The sequence below is a fragment of the Syngnathus leptorhynchus genome, chromosome 4 (genome assembly GCF_054491065.1).
Source record: "Syngnathus leptorhynchus isolate UIUO chromosome 4, UIUO_Slep, whole genome shotgun sequence".
Taxonomy (NCBI): Eukaryota; Metazoa; Chordata; class Actinopteri; order Syngnathiformes; family Syngnathidae; genus Syngnathus; species Syngnathus leptorhynchus.
This window is the reverse complement of record NC_141198.1, coordinates 7271487-7291839: the sequence shown is the minus strand read 5'-3', so window position 1 is coordinate 7291839 and position 20353 is coordinate 7271487. Positions and strand designations below refer to the sequence as shown.

The following is a 20353-nucleotide window of genomic DNA, read 5'->3' as shown; positions in this document are numbered from 1 at the left end:
GGGGCCTTTGACAGTGACACGAACAGCAAAGCGAATAATCCTTGACACTAAAATTGAACTGCATTTCATTACCGACTCGGGCAGTGCTTCTCCTCCCTCATGTGGGAGCACTTCACAGCAACTAGTCTGCCCTTAACATGTATTTATGGGCCTGTATCAAACAGTTCTTTGTGAATTTATCACAGATTCTGTTTTAGACATAAAAATGACTGTTTTAAATGTAAAGCTTTTATCCATTTGTGTTTATTTTAATGACATAAGCAAGCACTCTGATCATGCATTTTGTAGGGACAGTGTTGTTGATATGTAGACCTCGGGTGATATGAAGAAGAGCGCCCTGGTTGAGGGTACATGCAGGTAGCAAATAATCTGAAGCATCGCAATGAGCAATGCATTTCAAAGTCAGGGAGCACAAAGAGAATAGAGCAAAAAAAAGTTTAGCTTGATGGACATAATTTACCATCTATGAGCAATGATGGGAATGTGAAACTATGGAAAAACTCCAAAGATGCAGCTTTCAATGTTAGGAGCCATGCGAGACAATCTTACGTGATACGTGATGTTGGGGCCTGAAATGGAAAAATGGCATTTGAATTCAGATAATTGATTTGAGACAGAAAACAAATATGTTCTGTTGTGAGCTTGGTCACAGAAACGCTTCTAACACTGTTATCCCTTCCTGGGTCACGCCACTGACTAAACATTTAGTATTGAAACTATTGAAGTAATCCACATCAAGTTTTGGAAGACACAATGCTCTATTAGTTGCTTTGAATTATTATATAATGAGACTTATTTGGAGAGGTGGTTCAACCAACAATAATAATAATAATAAAAATGATGATTAGGAACCAGATAATGCAAATCATCACTGAAATTTCTAGGCTTCAGGGGCCATATTAGGATAGAAATATTAGGAACACACTATCAAAATGCCAATTTTAAGCACAGAAATAGCAATATTAACTTTTATTTGTATCATGAATAGAATTTTTTTTTGTGCAGTACAACTTGGAAAAAATACACAGTAATAATAATAATAATAATAAATTATATTTATAACGCACTTTATATTCGGAGGAATCTCAAAGTGCTACATGGCAAGTAAAAACAAGAGTAAAAAGCAAGGACAAGTATAAAACAACTGGACGACAACCAGGATATAAAAACAGGAATCACAGAAATGCCAAATTAAAGAAGTGAGTTTTTAATTTTTACAGTTTATACAGTACTGTATATCTGAAAAAATATATCCTCCTCTGGGAAAAAATGAGTATAATAAAATATATCAAAGCAGCACACACAATATTCGACTCAGGGGAATAATTTTTGATGAATTTGTTTAGATGTTATTTGTGATTCTCTGGCTACATTAATATGTAATATGAAGTATGTGTCAAAGCTAGGAATAGAGATTGAAGCAGATTTCATGTGCGACAGAACACTTGCGTGCAATTCTCTCTTTACACGTTGCTGTTTCCTGATAAACAATACATGCTTTACTCTGTCATGAATGCATAGTGATGTGCAAAGGAGTGCACTGATAGCTGTACAGGATGATGGAATGTGAGACTGAGTAGACTTGATATGTGTCTGAGCAGCTTGTAGATCTTATAATGAGATCTCCAGAGATGTGAGCACACCAGCTCCAAGACACAATTAGCTACAGAGTTGCTTTTATGCCCGATCACACAATACACAGAACCAAGGTGATACTGTACAGTATGTGCGCACGTGCATATTTGAGCAAAGCAATTAACTGTCTGTACTCAACAATCCACTGATTGCTTTTCAGCATGTTACATTTCAAGCTTGATTTTGTATTGTATGACTAAATATATCCATGCCAAAATACTGAAGGCAGTCACAGCTTGTGCAGCTTTGTCTTGGCTCTGTGCACCGTAGCTAGTCAGATCACCTTCTTCTATCACATGGAGCTCCAGGCTGATTTGGAAACTCACAGGAACCCGCCTCTCAGCAAGGTCTCCGCACCATTTGTTTGGACTGCAGCTGTCCCACGTAGGCATTGTAGCCCAAATGAGGAAGAGACAGCTCTGGAGTAGAAAATAACTGCTGTAAAGCAGAGAGGTGTGAAGATGCCTTTAGGCTAGGATGAATACAGAATCAGCACTCAGTCTGTTCGCTAGGCTTACATCGAAAAAGATAGGCGAAAAAGTTTGTCAGAAGAAACAGTGAGCTGTCAACATGATGAATGCCTTCTTATGACTTACTAAATATATGGCCCCATTAAGATGGTCTGATGAAAACTTGTACTGAAAAGTGCTGACAAAGTAAAATGGGCATGTGGCCTGTCAGTTGTTCAAATGCAGCTTGTCATGGGTTGCTTTATCTCTTAATAGCCATACAATGTGCATCGACACAGTGGGATAGTATTGACATTTTTTTTTCTTGAAGTCAATCATTTTGTCCAAGTCAAGTAGAGGTGCGTGGACAGAATTCAGTGAAAAACATGTTTGCCCTTCCATAGCATACAATCTAGTATCAGATTTCATTAATAGTCATTTATAATAGTAATGGTAATAGTAATTTGATATTATAATTGACTACCATTAATTGATTTTAGAGAAAAAAAGTTATGCAGCTAATTATATTGCAAACTATTTTTTATTGCAAATCTCATGATAAAAGGCACCCCAGAAGCCTCCCTGCTCCCCCTCTAAACCATCTGACAGAAAATGCTACAAGACAATGGATGTTATTTAAAAATACTCACAAGCTTTCAAAGGAAAAATGATAACTTTTTAGGAGACAGTATACAATTGTTCAAGATAACATTTAATAAAGATTTTTCCTAACCAGATCAGCTCTTCTTAGACAAGTCACACAGGGAAGTGTGACAGCTCTGACGAGGGCTAAAGTGACAGCTGAAACTGTCAGCATTTTCTCTTCCGTGGGGAAAACATGTCTGGAATAAACATCAAATAATAAAAACTCGCATGCAAAGTAGATTGTTCAAATCCGCGCAGTAACAATCAACTAAATGACATTACACAATCAGAGAGAGGAACACTGTCTACTTTATGTCAAAACAAAAGAATATATTAGCTATAATTGAAGTGAAAACAATTCAGAAGTGCAAAAGGAATATTTTTTTCAAAATGTACTCACAGATAAGCTCGCCATAACAAACCTATATTTATGAGTACTTTGTTTTCTTTTCAGCTTGTGAGATTAAATATAAATTATAAAACATATTTCCACATACCTCACAATGTTGTCAAAGTAATTTGAATTTGTAGCCCATCTGATCCCCATGAAATGTAGAGATTATTTAATTACGGGGTTACACATTGGAAGAAGAATGTAATTCATAGTTCCATCAAGAATGAGGCCTGCAATTTAGACTTGCAATCAAACTTGAAAACACTGTACACTTTCATTGTCAAACCATTATACTCGAAGTCCAAGGTTGTTAGCATTTGCTTTATGAGAACGCAGTGATGGAAAAGTCAAAGTCAAACAGGATTCTATTCAGCGTTTTGTATACCTTTGTTTGTCAGCACTACAAAGTGAATGAGCGTGCTGTGGTTTGAGGCAAAGGACCCTTCTGGCAGCAAATGGAGAGGCCTTATAATTAAACTTGAGGGTATAACACATGTTTCCTGTGGTTCTTTAGCTACTTATTGTCAACAAAATCATTACACAGGTGGAAATTCAGTATCTACCTGATAGAAATGTATGAAGAATTTCCCCAATATATATTGTATTTACTCTATTTTTCCATCAACATTATTCAATGGCAAGACCCTTCTGGCAGCAAATGGAGAGGCCTTATAATTAAACTTAAGGCTATAAAACATGTTTCCTGTGGTTCTTTAGCTACTTATTGTCAACAGGGCACTCAGCAGACTGTATTTAAAGTTTAAATCATTACACAGGTGGAGATTCAGTATCTACTGATGAAAATGTATGAAGAATTTCCTCAATATATATTGTATTTACTTTCCATCAACATTATTCAATGTAAAATATCACGCAAATTAACAGTTTCTTTGCATACTAAATGCAAAGCTGATGTACTTAATTCATTTAATAGCAATCATTGTAATAGTAATCTATGTCTAATTCATGTCATCCATCCATCCATCCATCCATCCATCCATCCATCCATCCATCCATCCATCCATCCATCCATCCATCCATCCATCCATCCATCCATCCATCCATCCATCCATCCATCCATCCATCCATCCATCCATCCGTAACTCAGTGTACCACCAACCCCTGTTGCACAGTATACTGAGTCACTAATCCGTCAGACACCTACTTTTCAAACAGACCGCTAATCAGTCAGTCTTTGCTCTGATCGGGAAATGTGTACGATATATTTTCAATGTGATGCAGGGAAGTAGCTTTGGTGTAGCATCACAGTACATTTGGTCCCTTTTGAAACACTTCCCCAGATGCTACCCAGCCAGTCACCCCCAGCAGCGTTCTGAATAATGAAGTCACCTCTAACTCTTGGCAGTGGCCCAGGCGTAAAAAGAGTATTGTCAGCATCACAATGAGCACTAACGTGGCTCCCTTGCTCATGAGACGGATGCGTTGTCCTTGTCCATGCGACCCTTTCCCCAGCCTCAACACTATTCCCCACCCTCCAGTCCCTTATTTCCGTACCATCCCATCACTCACTGTCACTTTGTCATCCACTCAGAGGGGAATAAAAACTGTTAACGCAAACCATTTCCCTGTTGGGCTCTCAGAGGAATTGTGTGATTCACAAGCTTACGACTGCATATCCTCGACACGAGCCTGATACTTGAATTTCCGTTTTGTGTAGCAAGTATACATCATCATTTGGATTTCCTTAATTCGGACATGCACATCGGTTTCACATGAGTATGGGTTTATCATACATTATTTGCATATTTTTGAGGAAAAGCGCAGACAATGACGTTTGTTTACAACTTGTTGATTGATTCACAACTGAAAGTTACGTTTTTTTTTTCCAGTGTGCGCTCTAGGAATGCAATTGTATAGGGACTACCACAATTGCATTCCTACGCGTGCTCACCTTAGAATAGTAAATACATAATGAATGTCAGCAGTTCAAGAAAGACCAGCAGATGAAAGAAGCTGACGATGTTGGCATAGCCGTAAGCGATTGTAAAGTAGGCAATAAATCTTCTAAAAGGCATCAGTGTCTCAGTGCAAACACATGTCTTATGTTAAATCAGAGGTTAATATAAAGATATGTACATATTTTCAGGATTTGGGTGTGTGGACTATATAAGATTGATGGATTATTTTCTCTGTGCATATTATTGCTGGGATTTGAGTAAGGCTCTTTCATATGCAGTCGCTTTGTGACTTAGTTTTCTGCACCTGGACAGTATGACAAAGTGAAATAGTGGCGCTTGAAGATAAATTGGCTGTACAAATGTGTGGGTCACACTTCACACTTGGGGGGGACTGACGATGGGTCAAAAATGAAAAAAAAAACCCCCAACACATTAGAAGCAAATGGCCACTTTTTTAGAAAGATATATACTATGTAATATCAGTCTATCTTGATTTTAGAATAAATCTCGGGAATTTTATGACTTACACTATCTAAAGCAAAATCGCAAGCACAATAACTTTCAGTTTTAGAGCACGATACAAACGTTAAGAGGTACCACACTCACAGTGTTTGTTCACCAAATGTCTTACTAACATATTAACGTACTCTGGGAAGCCTGCGGCGGTTCATTTAAATGATACAGAGATGATGAATTGCTTAGATGATGTGATTCAAGACAAAGCAACTAAGAGGCTGCACATTAAAAAGGGTGCATACAAATTGGAAAGCATGACAATCCAGAGTGAACGGACGGCATTCCTGTGATTGGAGTGGACTGGTGAAATTGATTGAACACAAAGAAAATATTGTCCTCAAGATAGACAAACACTGAGGAAAGACTGCTTTTGGGTATTGGTTTTATACATTTGTAAGAGACAATGCATGCAACTAGTGTAGGTTTTTCATATTTTCTTGTCTGTCAATTCCAATATTCATTTCAAATGTGTCATTGCTACAGAGAACAAAAATCAAACCTTTTAATTTGAACCAATGAGCCAGTCTGTCAATTTGCCAATGCCTGTGTATGTAATTACGTAAATACATATATACACATCTATTTGTCCGTCCGTCCACCCGTCTATCTATCTGCCTATCTATCGGTCTATCTTCCAAAATATTGTGTGTATACAATTGTGGGCTTTTCTCTGTCTCCTGTCTTTTGACATCACTGACACCAATCTTAGATATATTTGCTAATTAGTTTTCCATTTCATCCTTAACAAAGGAAAATCACTGGTTTCTCATTGACAATCTTAAAAATTCATGTTTTCATGAAGTATGAGGGAAATTTAGGAAAGCAGGGCAAATGCTGGCTATTTAAAGAATGTATGGTATTTTTACTCTATGTCACTGGCGAACAGAGCTGCCATATTTATGGCTCGTGGACAAAATGGGATAATCATAAAATAAAATGGGGTTGGGGCAAATGTGACAGGCCATGATTGCTGTGACTACTTGCCAAGCTGTTTGAATTGTCCCAAAATTTGCTACAGCAGTAGATGTTGAGCCTAGTCAGCTATAATAATACAACAAAAACTAACAGTATACCCAATAATAGGGTGCTACAGAACTTGGAGGCATTCATTAGTGGGACAGGAAGTATATTTTAATGTCGACATCTCACATTAACTGACAACAACTCCTTTAAATCCAAGCAATGTGTTTAATTTTATTTGCTTACAATGCCTGCCGAGGCAAAGACTGAGAGCTCTATTTTCACGAACACGCGGCATAACTCTATGCGGTCGCAAGTTAGACCTGATGTTTTATCAGAAGAGCACTTACCTGGCAGACCTGAGAGTAAGAGGTCTGTGCTGCAGTTGTTGAGGTCACAAGCAAAGCCTATCTTAGCCAATCAAAGCAGCTCCTCTTCCTTTTAATTTGGGGACAGAGAGACATCCAATGTAATCTAATGCGCTCATATGTTTTCGGACCAACAGGCTGTTTTTGTGTTTCGGTATAAAAGATAGATTAGCAAAATCTACTGATTGCATAAAATTTTCGTTATCCATTGCTCTTGCTCTGTTGCAATGTTTAAATATGCTGTAAATGCCATAAAAACATGCCTAGGGTGTATCTAAATACGATATTTCTAGAGTGTGACTTTTTACTTATGTGTGTATAAATATAAAGTATGAAAATATGAAATATAAATCCCCCCTGATGGAGAGGGGATTACTGTATACATGTGCCCTGTATTCAACGTTACCAGGGGAACAAACATGTTCTAATGCTGCCTGCCTGCTCCAATATTGCTCACGTTTTACCTGTAGAAGTAAGTTAGAGCCCTTTTTGCCTTTTTCAGCAGCTTCTTCCCAACTTGCCCATGAAGGACATTGTGATACATACACTGTGAGAACACCGCAATGACACCACACACTACATTTTCGACGTACAGGGCTTCCGTGGCCGTTGTCGGGAACATACTGTAAAACAGGGGTCACCAATTCCGGTCCTCCAGGTCATTTATCCACAGTAATTTAGATGTTTTCCTCAGGATTGTTGTCATGCTTATGCAGAGTTTGTGGATGAGTTGATCATTTGAATTAGATGTGTTGGACAAGGGATACATCTCAAATATTAATGGATAGGGGCCCTTGAGGACTGGAATTGTTGACCCCTGCTGTAAACGCAGCATCTCTGAAATGATTGTACTGTTAAAAAAATATGAGTGAGCAAATGTTTGTCCAAATGGGAGCAAATGGGTTTGTTCAGGTAAAGGTGACCTTTTCTGTGAAGAATTGTATTAAGAGGGTGGCTGTTAAAAAGCCATTCAAGCAGCAAAGAGTTATTTCAAGGGGCTGGCGTCTGTGGAGATCCTTTTTTCCATGCATTATTATTTTTTTTTTTTAAATCCCAAACACTGTTTAGTATTTCAACCAGCGCTAACCGATCTCACAGGAGACTTTTGTATTGGGCTCAGAAAGGCAGGAAAATAAAAATTTTAGCATGTCAACTTTGGGAGGTCTAAAGAATTTTTTATATTACTTTCACTTATCTTGTGAGCTGTCTTAGCTGACATTTGGTGTGGAGAGGTACACAAACAATTCATAGTCTTCAAGTAACCTGCATTTCTCCGGATCTCAGAGAAATCCTGTGTACCTGGAGAAAACCGACATGAACTCCAAGTAATAAGACCAGATGCAAGATTTGAACCCCGATCATCAGGTTTACATGCATGTAAATTACAGCGTCATTGTTACAAGCTGTCCTTTGGAATGAAATCTCATTCACCAATATACTTACACTTCAATATACTTAAACTTCTACTCACCCAACCTGGATCTGTGTCCCCCCCCCCCACCCCCTTTCCCAAGCTCAAGAAAAGGGGTAGCAATTTTAAAGACACGGTCCACTTCAAGATGGCTGTCATAACAGAGCTGCGGAGGATTCTGGAAGAATCGTTCCAGGAGTGCATGTAGGTGTCAGAGAAGGCTGGAAAAAAATGGTGTTAGGCTCCAGGGGGATTACTTTGAAGGAGAAAACTCATCATTTGTAATTGAAATATTTCCTACTCCTTTTTACGAATGTGTATTTGCTGTTTTTGTTGAGAGCTGTTTTATTCCTTTTGATTTTTACTCTCTATATGCATAAATGCATGCACACAAACACACACATTCACATACTTAAGACTATAAGTCTACCCCTATATAAATGCAAGGAAAAAAAACACACGAAATATAAAAAATCAAGAAATCAGTTGTGTGAAGTGAGACATAATCATGAAAAATGATTTTAATATCCTATCAGTTTAAATCCTTCACTCTTACAGTATATTACTAGACTTTTTATTGTTGTATACATTGCTTTACATTATTACCTTCCAAATAGTTTGTACATGCTTTAGGGACTCACATTCCCTGGTCAGTTGAAGCAAATAATGATAAAAAAGGCACAATTGCACTTGCCCACAGTGAGCAATACTGTTAAAACAAAACAAGGTATTGTTGTAGTTTGTGCCACTGCAGATGAAAATACTGTCATCTATTGAGAAAATAATAATCTCCTTTAAAGCCTATTATATAGTAAACAGACCGGCGCAATCTGGCTGATATAATTTTCAGAAACTTCAAATAATCATTTAATGTGATAAATTATAATTTACAACTCTGATATTATTTGAATGGCTCAGATGCTCTCATCAAAACAACACACACATTCATATACCACGATGAAACAGATAGCTTTTTACAATAGAAATAAAATAATTTCGGGTCACACCCGTGTGTCACTGTACACCTCTTTATACAGGTCAGAACTGAAAACTTTTTAATAAGTGTAGTCAGAGAAGTCTAGGAGATGGAAAGCTCTGTGGCTTGAGGGAAGCCCAACAGCGTAGTGGTGTCATACCACATCTTCCGATTCCTGACTGTGACTTGAAAAATAACCCCCAAAAAGTCTCAGAGGTTTTCCTCATGGCTTCAGTGTCTGGGATGCTTAATCCAGTTTCGTATGATCCACTTCTGACCTGAGCATCTCTGCACCACTAGACGAAGGCCAAAGTTGGCATCTTTAGACATTTCAACTTCTAAGCATCGACCTGTGTCCCTGCTGATGATTGGACCGTTCTGTAGGGGGAAAAAAGTCAGATCAGACACGACGGACTAAAAAACGTTATTAACCAGATTGCCGGTATGTTTTACAGACAAGATCATTGTGCAAAAAGCCAGCATAGTATATTTGTCAATTGGTATTTTCCATAGGCATTGTGACAACTCAGATACGTACACATTATTCTCTACTTAATGGTTGTCATATAGTTTTCCTCAGATATATTGCGGAAGTTCATAAAAAATACATTTTACTCTAATGGTGACATTCGTGGGAATTTATGGATTCATACATTTCCAGGACATGGGAGCCAAATCATGTCAAGATTTGTCAGCCGTGCACTGCTACCGGAATAGACCAAATTACAAAATGGCAACATGGTCTCTCGTTGTTTGTCACAGTGATGCAACTGGGTATTATTAGAGCCGCAATCTACATTCACTCCGAATCGCTTCACCTCATAAGGGTCGCGATCGTGCTGGAGCCTATCCCAGCTGTCTTTGGGCGGTAGACGGAGGACACCCTGAACTGGTTGCCAGCCAATCACAGTGCAGATACAGACCAACATTCATACTCACACCGAGAGGCATTTTGGAGAGCTCAGTCGTCCTACCATGCATGTTTTTTGGAATGTGGGAGGAAACCCGAGTACCTGGAGAAACCCCACGCAGGTTCGGGGAGAACATGCAAACTTTACACAGGAACACCGGAGCCGGAATCTAACCCTGAACTTCAGGACCGTGAGGCTAACCAGTGCTTCACTGTGCCGCCTCCACAATATAATATCTCCAAAAAGTCTAGTCATCGAGATAACAGCCTGCGCAATATGCTCTCAATATATTCATTTGGTCACCTGTGAACGCTGAACCCCGATGCACAATGAACAAGAGAAATGACCTGTTTCAACGGTTGTGATATGATTATAACGGAAATCTCTGTCAGATCAGTCCCAAATGGAACGACGAAATGGAATTGGTAAAATAACTGCTGAGAGCGCAGGGTCATCAACATCGGGATATATTTTAGTCGATTTTTGTGGCATCTCAGCTAATAAAATTGGCACCACAGAAAATAATGAGCCTACCCCTTGGCCTTATTATTATTTCTGAGCTTTGTTAAAGGCTATTCCATCAGCTTGAGATTTTATGCATGTTTTTAATGAGCCACCTTTGGTCCAATTGTATGCTGAACCATAGACCAGCGGTCTATCAAAATAGACCAAAGGCTTTTGCATTAACACAGTTTAAGGAAGGCTTGTTCACAATTTGGTGTAGTGTTTCCCCTGTTCACTGTTAAAGGGGAAGTCAACCCCAAAACCTTCATTGAAATAGTAAGTTTTGTGTAGCCCAACTAGTCAAAACACAGTGTTCTGAATCACGTTTCGTTTGTAGAATATGAATTAAACAGGCAAAATCCACCCAAAATTCATAAATTTTCCGAAGCTGAGCCGTGATTGGTTGTAATCTGAGACCTGGCAACTGGGATGTCATTTCTAGTTGACAATAGATGGATGAAAATAGGTAAAGTTTACTGCTTAACTCTTATTCCACAAACACAATGTTAATCAGAATGCTGTTTATAGACTAATGGGGGCACATAAAACATACTATTGTAAAAAAAATATTTGGGTTGACTTCCCCTTTATAAGAGCAGGAACCTATCCGAGGTGAAATGTGGGAGGCACCTGGGCCGTGTACTTAATGGAAGTAAGACCAATAAAAAAATACTGTGATTGTGGTTAGGACATTGTTGGAAACACTATAAATGATGAATAAATTAATTACAATTGTTTTGACCTTATTTGCTGATGAAACTGAAGAGACATGTTGGTCTCCTCCTTATTGTCAGATATAACCAGAACTCCATCCATTAATCACAATGCATTGCTTTTTTTCTTTTTTACCTGTGTGAAATCCCAAAGTCGCTGGGAAGTCCTGGCAACGGCTTCACATTTTTTCAAACTTGCAATGCGTCCTCTGCCGTCATCAACAAGACATTTTGTGTCAGGCAGGAAGGTGGTCGACCCCAGGGGTCCGAGTTGTAGAACGCCATCCGTTGAATAGCGAGCAAGCTGGAATCCAAAAGATAAGTGTGTGTTCAGTGCTAAGTTTGAGGATGGTTAGGCCTGTCACTCCTGAGACAAAACACAATTGTGAATATTGAGACATTTTTCGTGGATAAGAAAAAGTGAGAAAGACATGAACAAACAGTATGAAATTAAAGCAGCCGCTGGTGGGCTCAAACATCAGTTCTGTTTATGATGCAGTCATAAAGTACGTGCTTACGTTTTACATTGGAGAAGAATCTAAATAATTTACTTTTGGTTTTACCTCAACATGCTAATCAATGAGGCTTGCAGCTTCATGGAATGCATGTTACTGCCCTATTCTCTGAGCTACATACAGACCATGAGCTCCAAATACATGCCTTTAACTCTACGTTAACTTGATACGGCAAGGAGTGATGTGGTGAAATAATTGCGTGGGTATAAAGACCACCAAACATTTGTTCTGAGGAATCTATAAGTCTGTATTTTGCAACACCAGTACGGAAGTGTAGAGCACTGTGGCTGTATTGCTGATTCTTGCATCATCAGTTGATCTTATCAAAAGTGCCATTCAAGTGAGGACCAACACCCTTCTGTGTTTTACAATAGTCAGAGACCGTTGGTTTTGCTACTATTATATGGAGTATAGTTGAAGGAGCTCAGATAAATGCAAGATAGAATGACATACGGTACCACATGTTGGCTACATCACTGGAAAAAAACATGATCCCTCAGTGTTTAATACATCCTATAAAAGGGTCATCGATAATGCGGTGTTCGTATCATGCAAGGAAACTGTAGACATTGTGTTTATTATTTAGTGGTGTGAGCCCTCATGAAAAATGATATGGCAACAACACAAAGGCAAGCGAGCTCTCTCTCAAACGGTAAAATATCAGATAGTTATTGCAGCTGTATTACAGGATTCACCTCGTTAATATTTGGAGTCTACTCGGAGAAGGTAGAGATGCAGCAGTGTGTGTAGGTGTTGCAGTATGCGAGGATGACATATTTATTGGCATTCAAACCAATCAAATGTTCTCCCCCGAAGGGTCGAATGGGACAGCTAGGGCATTTGTAAAGAACAACTTTAATGTCACTCCAGATTCATTGGAGGTGGTTATGGGCTATACACAAGGATGATGACGACTCAATAATCTAGGGACATATAATGCTGTGAGCTGTTGTCAATTTGTCTGTGGGGGGTAGTCTCAAGGTCTGTCTTACACATAGCTACAAATTCCTGATGGGATAATAAATTGTTAGTGCCATGGCCGGGTGTATAAATAATGCCATATAATTCCCTTAATACAGTTTTACATTTCAGTTCGGCAGCCTTCTATACACCGCTGCATTCAACATGAGACAATAACAAATAATTAAAGCGTGCCAATTAACCTGTGTCTCTGCAATGCGCGATGCTTCATTGCCTCTCTGAGATCATGAAAGGTTTCGAGCTGTTTGGGGGTCAACCTAATCTGTTTCTTGATTAGCTCATTAATAGCACAACAGTGTTGTTGATGTAAGATAGTGTTGGTACATTATAATCTCCAGAATTGTACATTTATGGTGTCTTGATGTTTGTGATGTTTGATGCCATTTGTGAATATGCTCAAGGAACAGAGTATTGCAAACATTTTAAACATTAAAAGCATGGACCTTTAAGATAAAAACACTGGAAGAGCCCCCCAAAAAAAGTGCATTTCTTGAGTGACTGTTGCTTTGAGCAAAAGGAGGCAGGCTTTTGAGAAACATGCACAACTATGTTTCACGGCATCTCACACTTATGACAACGCTTTCAATGGGGAGAGGCACCCAAGAAAAAGAAAATGCTTGAAAGGGATAATGAAAATTTATGTAGAGCAATTATTGTTTCACGACTAAAGGCAGTAAAGCGAAGGGAAATACAATAGAGAACTAAAAAAAAAAAGATCACTGTGCTCCTCAAAATTGAATTGTCCCACACTGCTCATTGTTGTAATTTAATTACACTAAGGCAAGGTATCCCTCTCTACTTGATTATTTCCCCAGGGTTTTTGGGGGGATTGAGACATGAATAACATTTACATGGTTTGCAAGGCTTTGTCTTTTATTTCCTTGCACCAAAGGCAGAAATACATCCAGCATGCAAGATATAGCAGCATTTTACAAATAGGTTGCATGTTCATAAAAATGTTTTTGTTTCAATGAAGCATGCATGTTCTTTTTCTACACGATGCTACATTATATTCATGATTCTATTAGTTTAATGGAAGTATTACCTCAAATCTTAGAAAGCGTTATTACCTCAAACAAGCATTTTCAATCTATATTTGTGAAATATGTAAAAAACATATACACACACATCCACATTAGGATTTCTCCACAGTGAAGCGTTTTCAATGCAGAATTTCTGCCATTATTTTGGAGTGGGTCGCTGGAGAGGTTTGCACACTGACTGGAATATCTACGAATTATTGTGCACCACCCCTGCATGCCAACCTCAGGCATTGGTATATAAAGTGGTGTTTCGGTGTTGAGTCTGGCAGTTGAATGAAACTCTATTCAATGATCAAGAACTATACAAAAGCTCCATGCATATGCAATTGGTTTGCCATTGAAATGCATTCTGCACATTTGAAATGCAAAATTTGTGCATTTCAGGTATTACGTTCCATTCCGATTCTTCTGGCAGTAATGTGTCTACACAAAATAGCTCAGCGAATAAAATGATCATTTAAAAATAAATGAAGGACTTCAGAAAATGGATGGATGAATAATCGTTCTGTGAGTTTAAAGGGGATCTGAGATATGCAATGACTAACTTAAAAATACAGAATTCCTCAATGTGGTGCTGACCTGTGAGGACATGCCATGGCAAGGATAGAGGATTGCTTTGTCATCGTCCTCAGAGCCTTGGTCCAGACAGTAGCCACTTGCTTTGCTGTTCCTTACCTGAGAGACACAATATGAAGTAAAATGGCAAATTCATTTTCAAGTTTAGCGTTAAAAACAAAAAGCGTTAAAAACAAATACTAAGCATTATTTGTGAATATTATTGTGGGGGTAAAAGTAGTGGAGCAGATGAATCAAAAAAGTGAACAAGTCCTAATATATATTTGCAAACAATTAGCTAATAATAACTGCATCATGCATGCAAATTTGTGCTACTTCGACGATTCACCAACACCTTTTTCGGTTGTTTCTTTCAGTTTGCTTATTAGTAGGTAAACAAGGTTAAAGAGCTGTAGTCTTTAATGTGCAAGCAGAAATTCGATCTGAGGTACGAACCAGACTTAGGTTGGAAATGAGCTGTCACACACTCTAACTACCCCCCCCCCCCCCCCCCCACACACACACACACCACCGCCACACAACATCCCATTTTCAGGCTACCACAAAACACACACACCTACGACTCCCTGCAAAGATCCTGTACTTCTGCCTTGCCTCCCTGCTTCCGTGTCCTAGACCTCAACCATGCACGTATCTGACACTTCTGAGTTTTTTTTGCTGCTAAATTTGTATTACCGACAGAGAGGGCTTATCTGTGCAGCCCCCAATGAAGCTCCTCCATTGTTTCCATTTGATATTCTAAAAAATATTTATAAATTATTGTCACCGCATCCCAATCCATGTATCGCTAAATTCCCTGTACATGTCTGATTAAAATACTCGCATACCGTGAAAAATAAATCAAATTAATTGCCTCTGATTATAAGGCAATCATTTTTCTATGCATGTCCTGCCTATTAAATCCTTTGTGCATCTTTTATCCCCAAGCAATATCTCATTCTTTGTCAGGTCATGATGGGAAATTATCATGCAGTGACCACTCCCCATCTCTGCCTGTTAGCCACGCTCCCAGATGGTGCTGTGCATCAAGCATGAGATTTTGTTCCGTGTGCTTTGAATGATATGGCTTCATTTCCTGGTTGTGACACGTCTATCACACGGAGTTGTCGAAAAAGTTCCGGCTCAATGGTTTGGTTAGCATCGCAGAACACTGCACTGACAGATGAGACTCAATTCTATTGCAGCAGCGTTGTGACAACACTAGATTGTGAACATATGTGAAATACAGACAGATATGTGGTTGTTTTTCTGGATTATAATATGTACTGCTCTTAATACACGCCGCACAATTGTGTACTGTTGGTTTGTATCCTGCTTTGTAACACAAATTTGATTAAAATTAATTGTGGAGAAAAGAATACATATAATCCTATACAGGCACTAGTACCTGTTCACGCTATAATTCATGTACTGACTTTGCCTTCTGTATGTAATTTTTAATGAGAGGGGAAAGCCTGGAGCTGTCAGAATGTGTACCAAGATATTAATTATCTCTGTGGAGGTTTGCTATGGACAAACATTTATCGGTAATCAGCACCCTAACACAGTTTTCACCGACTAATTTTCACTGCTGTTAGAATTACAAATGATGAAACAGCGGTATTGTTTAATTAGCTGTCTTTAAGTATCTTTCTCACCTCGCCGTATGTGATGGTGTTGTTGTAGATCCGCATCTCAGGATAGACGTGTTCAAGGTACCAGCGAAAACTTCGACATTGCAGCCTTTTCCTCAAGGCCAAACGCTCAGAGACGTCTCCAAAATCAACCCCTGGGTTCTGTCAACACATGTACATAAACAAGGGTGACATTCTTTTCTTTTGTTGGACAGATGCTTGTTTGCATCATGACTCTTGTCAAAGTGATCTTGAGAAAGGTACAACCATATATGCTCTAGAAACTCAGCTCAGGGTCATGGCATGACCCGTAACTTGACATCACATCTTGAATACTTGTGATGTGGTTCTTTATATGGTTTGCAATGATAAATAAAACCACAGTCCATGCTCAAATATGAATATGAACTAGCCACAGTATATATCTATGCTATCTGCTTAGGTTTGTTGAGTAATATACCATATGTCACAGAATACAAAATCCATAGCAAGTGCAATTATACAGTATCGCTTTTTTGGAGCCATGCAGCGACAATAACAAATGCATTCCATTTCAGGAAAGCCACAGTCGTGATTCATAAAGCCCCCCTACAACTCCACAGTTGTGCTTGCAGCGGGCGACTTAGTCGATAACCGCGATGTAAGATTGTGTGAAGAGGAAGGAAAGATGGGATAATCACAGTACTCAGTCTTTGTAGTGTACACTATGGAACAATGAGTAATAATGTTTCATGCCACTGTGTTTGTAATGCCACTGCAGAAGGGAAGTGGCGTCTTTACGTATTGGGCCTACTATTCGAACGGCTGTTCTGGCCAGTGCTCAGAGGTATTTGCTTATGTCCTTCACAGACTATCATCTCATTGTGCAAGGCTAAATGGCACCAATTAGCATTCAATATGAACCTTTTTTAGTAATGATAGTAGCAGTTTGTTTTTCCACAGGCAATCTCAAAAGACTATTGAAAGCAATCAAGCTAAATGATGTGTTTGAAAATAGAATGATTAGACACGAGCTTCCTCTCATTTGTCTGTTTGGAGAGAGAGTCTTTGCCTGCCTTCACTCTGGCACCCGTGTGAAGGTCACGTTGAATGAATACAGAACTTTAAAATCGTACTAACTAGCTGGCAGGAACCACCTCTGCATGTCCGCATGTGCAATATAGCAAAAGGTAAATGGAGACAGTAATGCTTACATTCATGGGAATGTTCCAAGCCATGTAGACGTGAGATTTGTATTCGTCCATCCACACCTCAGCTGCTCGCAGCGCATTGCGTTTGGCATAGTAATCGATGTCGTTGTTATAGGGCTTTTTGCTGCGCTCGATGTGGGCCACTCTTGCACACGGCAGGACTTCCATACTGCCACCGCATTGCCACACCTAGAGAACAACAACAAATGTGTTTCCTGTAAATGGTTTAATGCGTGTGAAAAATCATCAACATATTATTAACTGACAGGCGTCAGAGAAAATAGTCATGTGCTGAGGTACAACTGGTCAGCTCTGAATGTCAGCAAATATCGCTCCACATGGGCCGATGCCCTTCCTGCTGTCCCTGCACACTCACAAAGCTTAGTCCACTCCCAATGCCATATCAGTGCTAAGAAAGCAAAATGAAGTGAAACTTTTTGATTCCAATGACAAATGAAGTGAAACTGTTCGGACCTTTGATAGATGGTAAAATTTTTACTTCACGCAAAACTGAGTCAACGATTACTCTCAGGGCTTTCTTATTATGATAGAAAATTCCTGTTCTCCTGCGAGCCAGAATTCCCTAATATCCGAATTCGACGTGCTTGGCACAGGAGCTGATAAAGTGAATAAATCCTGGCAATAATATGTCATCTTGGAAAGTATCCGCCACACGGAGAGAACTGATGGATAGGAAAATGAAAGATGCTGTGACACCCAGATCAACACACACAAGGTGAGAACACCGAGGTGAGCGGCCATCAGGGTAAACAACAATCATCTCTCAGGAGTACAGCACAAGATAAGAATTGTAAAAGGACGAAAGCAAATTAATGAACCGATGGAAATCTGCCACGCTGTGGGAGAGTTTCTTGGCTGTTCTCATTACAATCCTTTCACACTGTGCTGTCAGAATGTGAAACATGTTTTATGTTATGTTTGCACTGTACGTGAAATGAACTGTGGCATCACGTGCCTTGTGCGAGTTTGATTGTGGGTGTTCATTCGCATCACTTGCACCACATCTACCTTGAGAAGATGAGGGGTAGTTTTTGACTAAAATTGGAAATAAGAAAACAGACACTTGTTTTATCCATATATAGCATTTTATGTCATTGATTGGTGTCAAAATTATTGAACATTAACATCATATTAAGTCACTAAATAAACTTGTTGATCAAGGGCAAATCAGTCCCTCCCAAAGTCCTGTGCACAGTCTCGCTACATGTATTACATTTCTTTTCTATGGCTTTATATGTAATCATGTGGTGCAAATAGGACTAAGTCAGGTGTTTCATTTGTTCTTCTGATTCATGCACCACATGCAAAGGGTCAAATATGTGTCAGGGGTAAATATAGCATTAGACGTTCCCTCTTACATGCAAAGCTTCCACCAGCATCAGACACTATGAGCCATTCACTTCTCCCTGAGGAGAACCCTTGCATAGCAGGACATGTATCAAAACTGATGCAAGACTCTTTTTGGAGCTGCACAGCCTGTAGCCTGTGCCCAGTTGACCATCTTAAGCCTAAATGTGTCACAAATGTGATTTTAGGAGCCTGAGTGCACATTCATGCCTTATGGTTTCTTCATACTCTGAACCTCTTTCTTGTCATTAGTTGACATGTGACACTTCATTTGGATAGTTTTTAATGATGGTGTATTGGTACATTAACCTGACTTCTATGCAGGTCAAGTGGTTTAGTTCCCGCTCTGTGAGGGTGTGAAGGTATTTGAATACGATTGGTTAACACGATTATCTTCACCTTCGACTTTAAAAAGTCATGCAACACCTATAACAAATGCTCCAACACAAGTATGAGCGGAACCAATTATGGTATGTTCTTTGCACTGTTTTTTTTTTTTATTCAGCACTATAAGAAGTGTAGTGTTACTAGGCTTGTCTCAGTACCTACTGCAGATGTGCGCGTGCGCATGTGTGTGTGTAGTGGTGTGTGTTTGCGCATACGCAGCGCAAACACACACTGTTAATGATTGAAAAGTGTGATTGTGGTTTTAAGCATTTTACCTACCATCAGGAAAAAGAAACCAATATTTCTATTGTGCATTTCCAGAAATCATAAAAATAACAGCTAAACAGCCTTGTGAAACAACTCGTGATTTCCTTTGCTCTGAATGACTCTTTACGAAATGTGGTTGGATTGTGTCAATACTGATTACAGGATTTAAAATGATTTCTGTATGTGACTACAGGGAATAGAAAATAGTATTTCATTTCTTTTGAACACGCGTGATAGATTTGTGCACAAATTAACCACATTAACATGACCTGTAAACCTCTGCCATAAATCCCATCGTCCGGTCTCATTAGGGTCATGGATGAGTGGGATCCTATCACAGATTTTTTTTGGGCAAGAAGTGAGCACATCCTGGTCTAGTTGGCAGCCAAGTTAGTGAATTCATTACCTTTGGTCAGCTTTTTATTTTGATGTTTTATACTCTAGAAGAGGTGATTGTTAGGGCCAAAGAGAAAATATGTCACATTGAAATGTGCGATGGTTTGCTTCTGGTTCTGGTGAGGAGCGGTAATAAAACCCTGAAAGTCAAAGTGGCATATCATTTTATCTGAAGGGCTATTAAATGAACCAAATGTTGCATATCATTCCATGATACAACAATAATTGTGTTAACACAGTGCCCTGATGTATAATATATTATTTGCTTGCCACCAGAGCCGGAAGGTAATAAAGTCATCTTTCAAAAGTGAAAAGAACTCATATTAAAATGGTTGCGAGACGTTTAACTCGTTATTTATTTACTGATATGCTCAACAGGTCCGCCAAACACGTTTCAAATGTTTGGTTTAAATTTTCCTCCAAAATCTGTTCTGGTTACGAAAATGATGAGTAAACATTGTTCTTCACGTTTTGATTTCAGGTATAGTTTTGTGTGCAAATCACACTGGAACGAGATGTGTTTAGTGAGCATAACAAATGATGTTCTGCATTGAAGAATATTGCCATCATGACAGCACCTCAAATGGCTCAATGGGACAAGGTACACTTAATTTTA

General features: G+C 39.0%; 1 protein-coding gene across 1 annotated transcript in view; it reads right to left on the bottom strand.

Annotated features, from left to right (window-relative positions):
• Window positions 1-8831: 8831 nt before the first annotated feature.
• galnt9 (polypeptide N-acetylgalactosaminyltransferase 9) overlaps window positions 8832-20353 on the bottom strand; it is a 50858-nt gene continuing 39336 nt past the window's right edge. The window contains exons 7-11 of the mRNA XM_085910689.1: window positions 17323-17508; window positions 16154-16291; window positions 14520-14615; window positions 11538-11705; window positions 8832-9651 (exon numbers count right to left, since the gene is read on the bottom strand). Of these exons, the coding sequence (XP_085766815.1) occupies window positions 9505-9651; window positions 11538-11705; window positions 14520-14615; window positions 16154-16291; window positions 17323-17508 (735 nt within the window). The 3' untranslated portion in view covers window positions 8832-9504. The remainder of the gene's footprint in view (window positions 9652-11537; window positions 11706-14519; window positions 14616-16153; window positions 16292-17322; window positions 17509-20353) is intronic.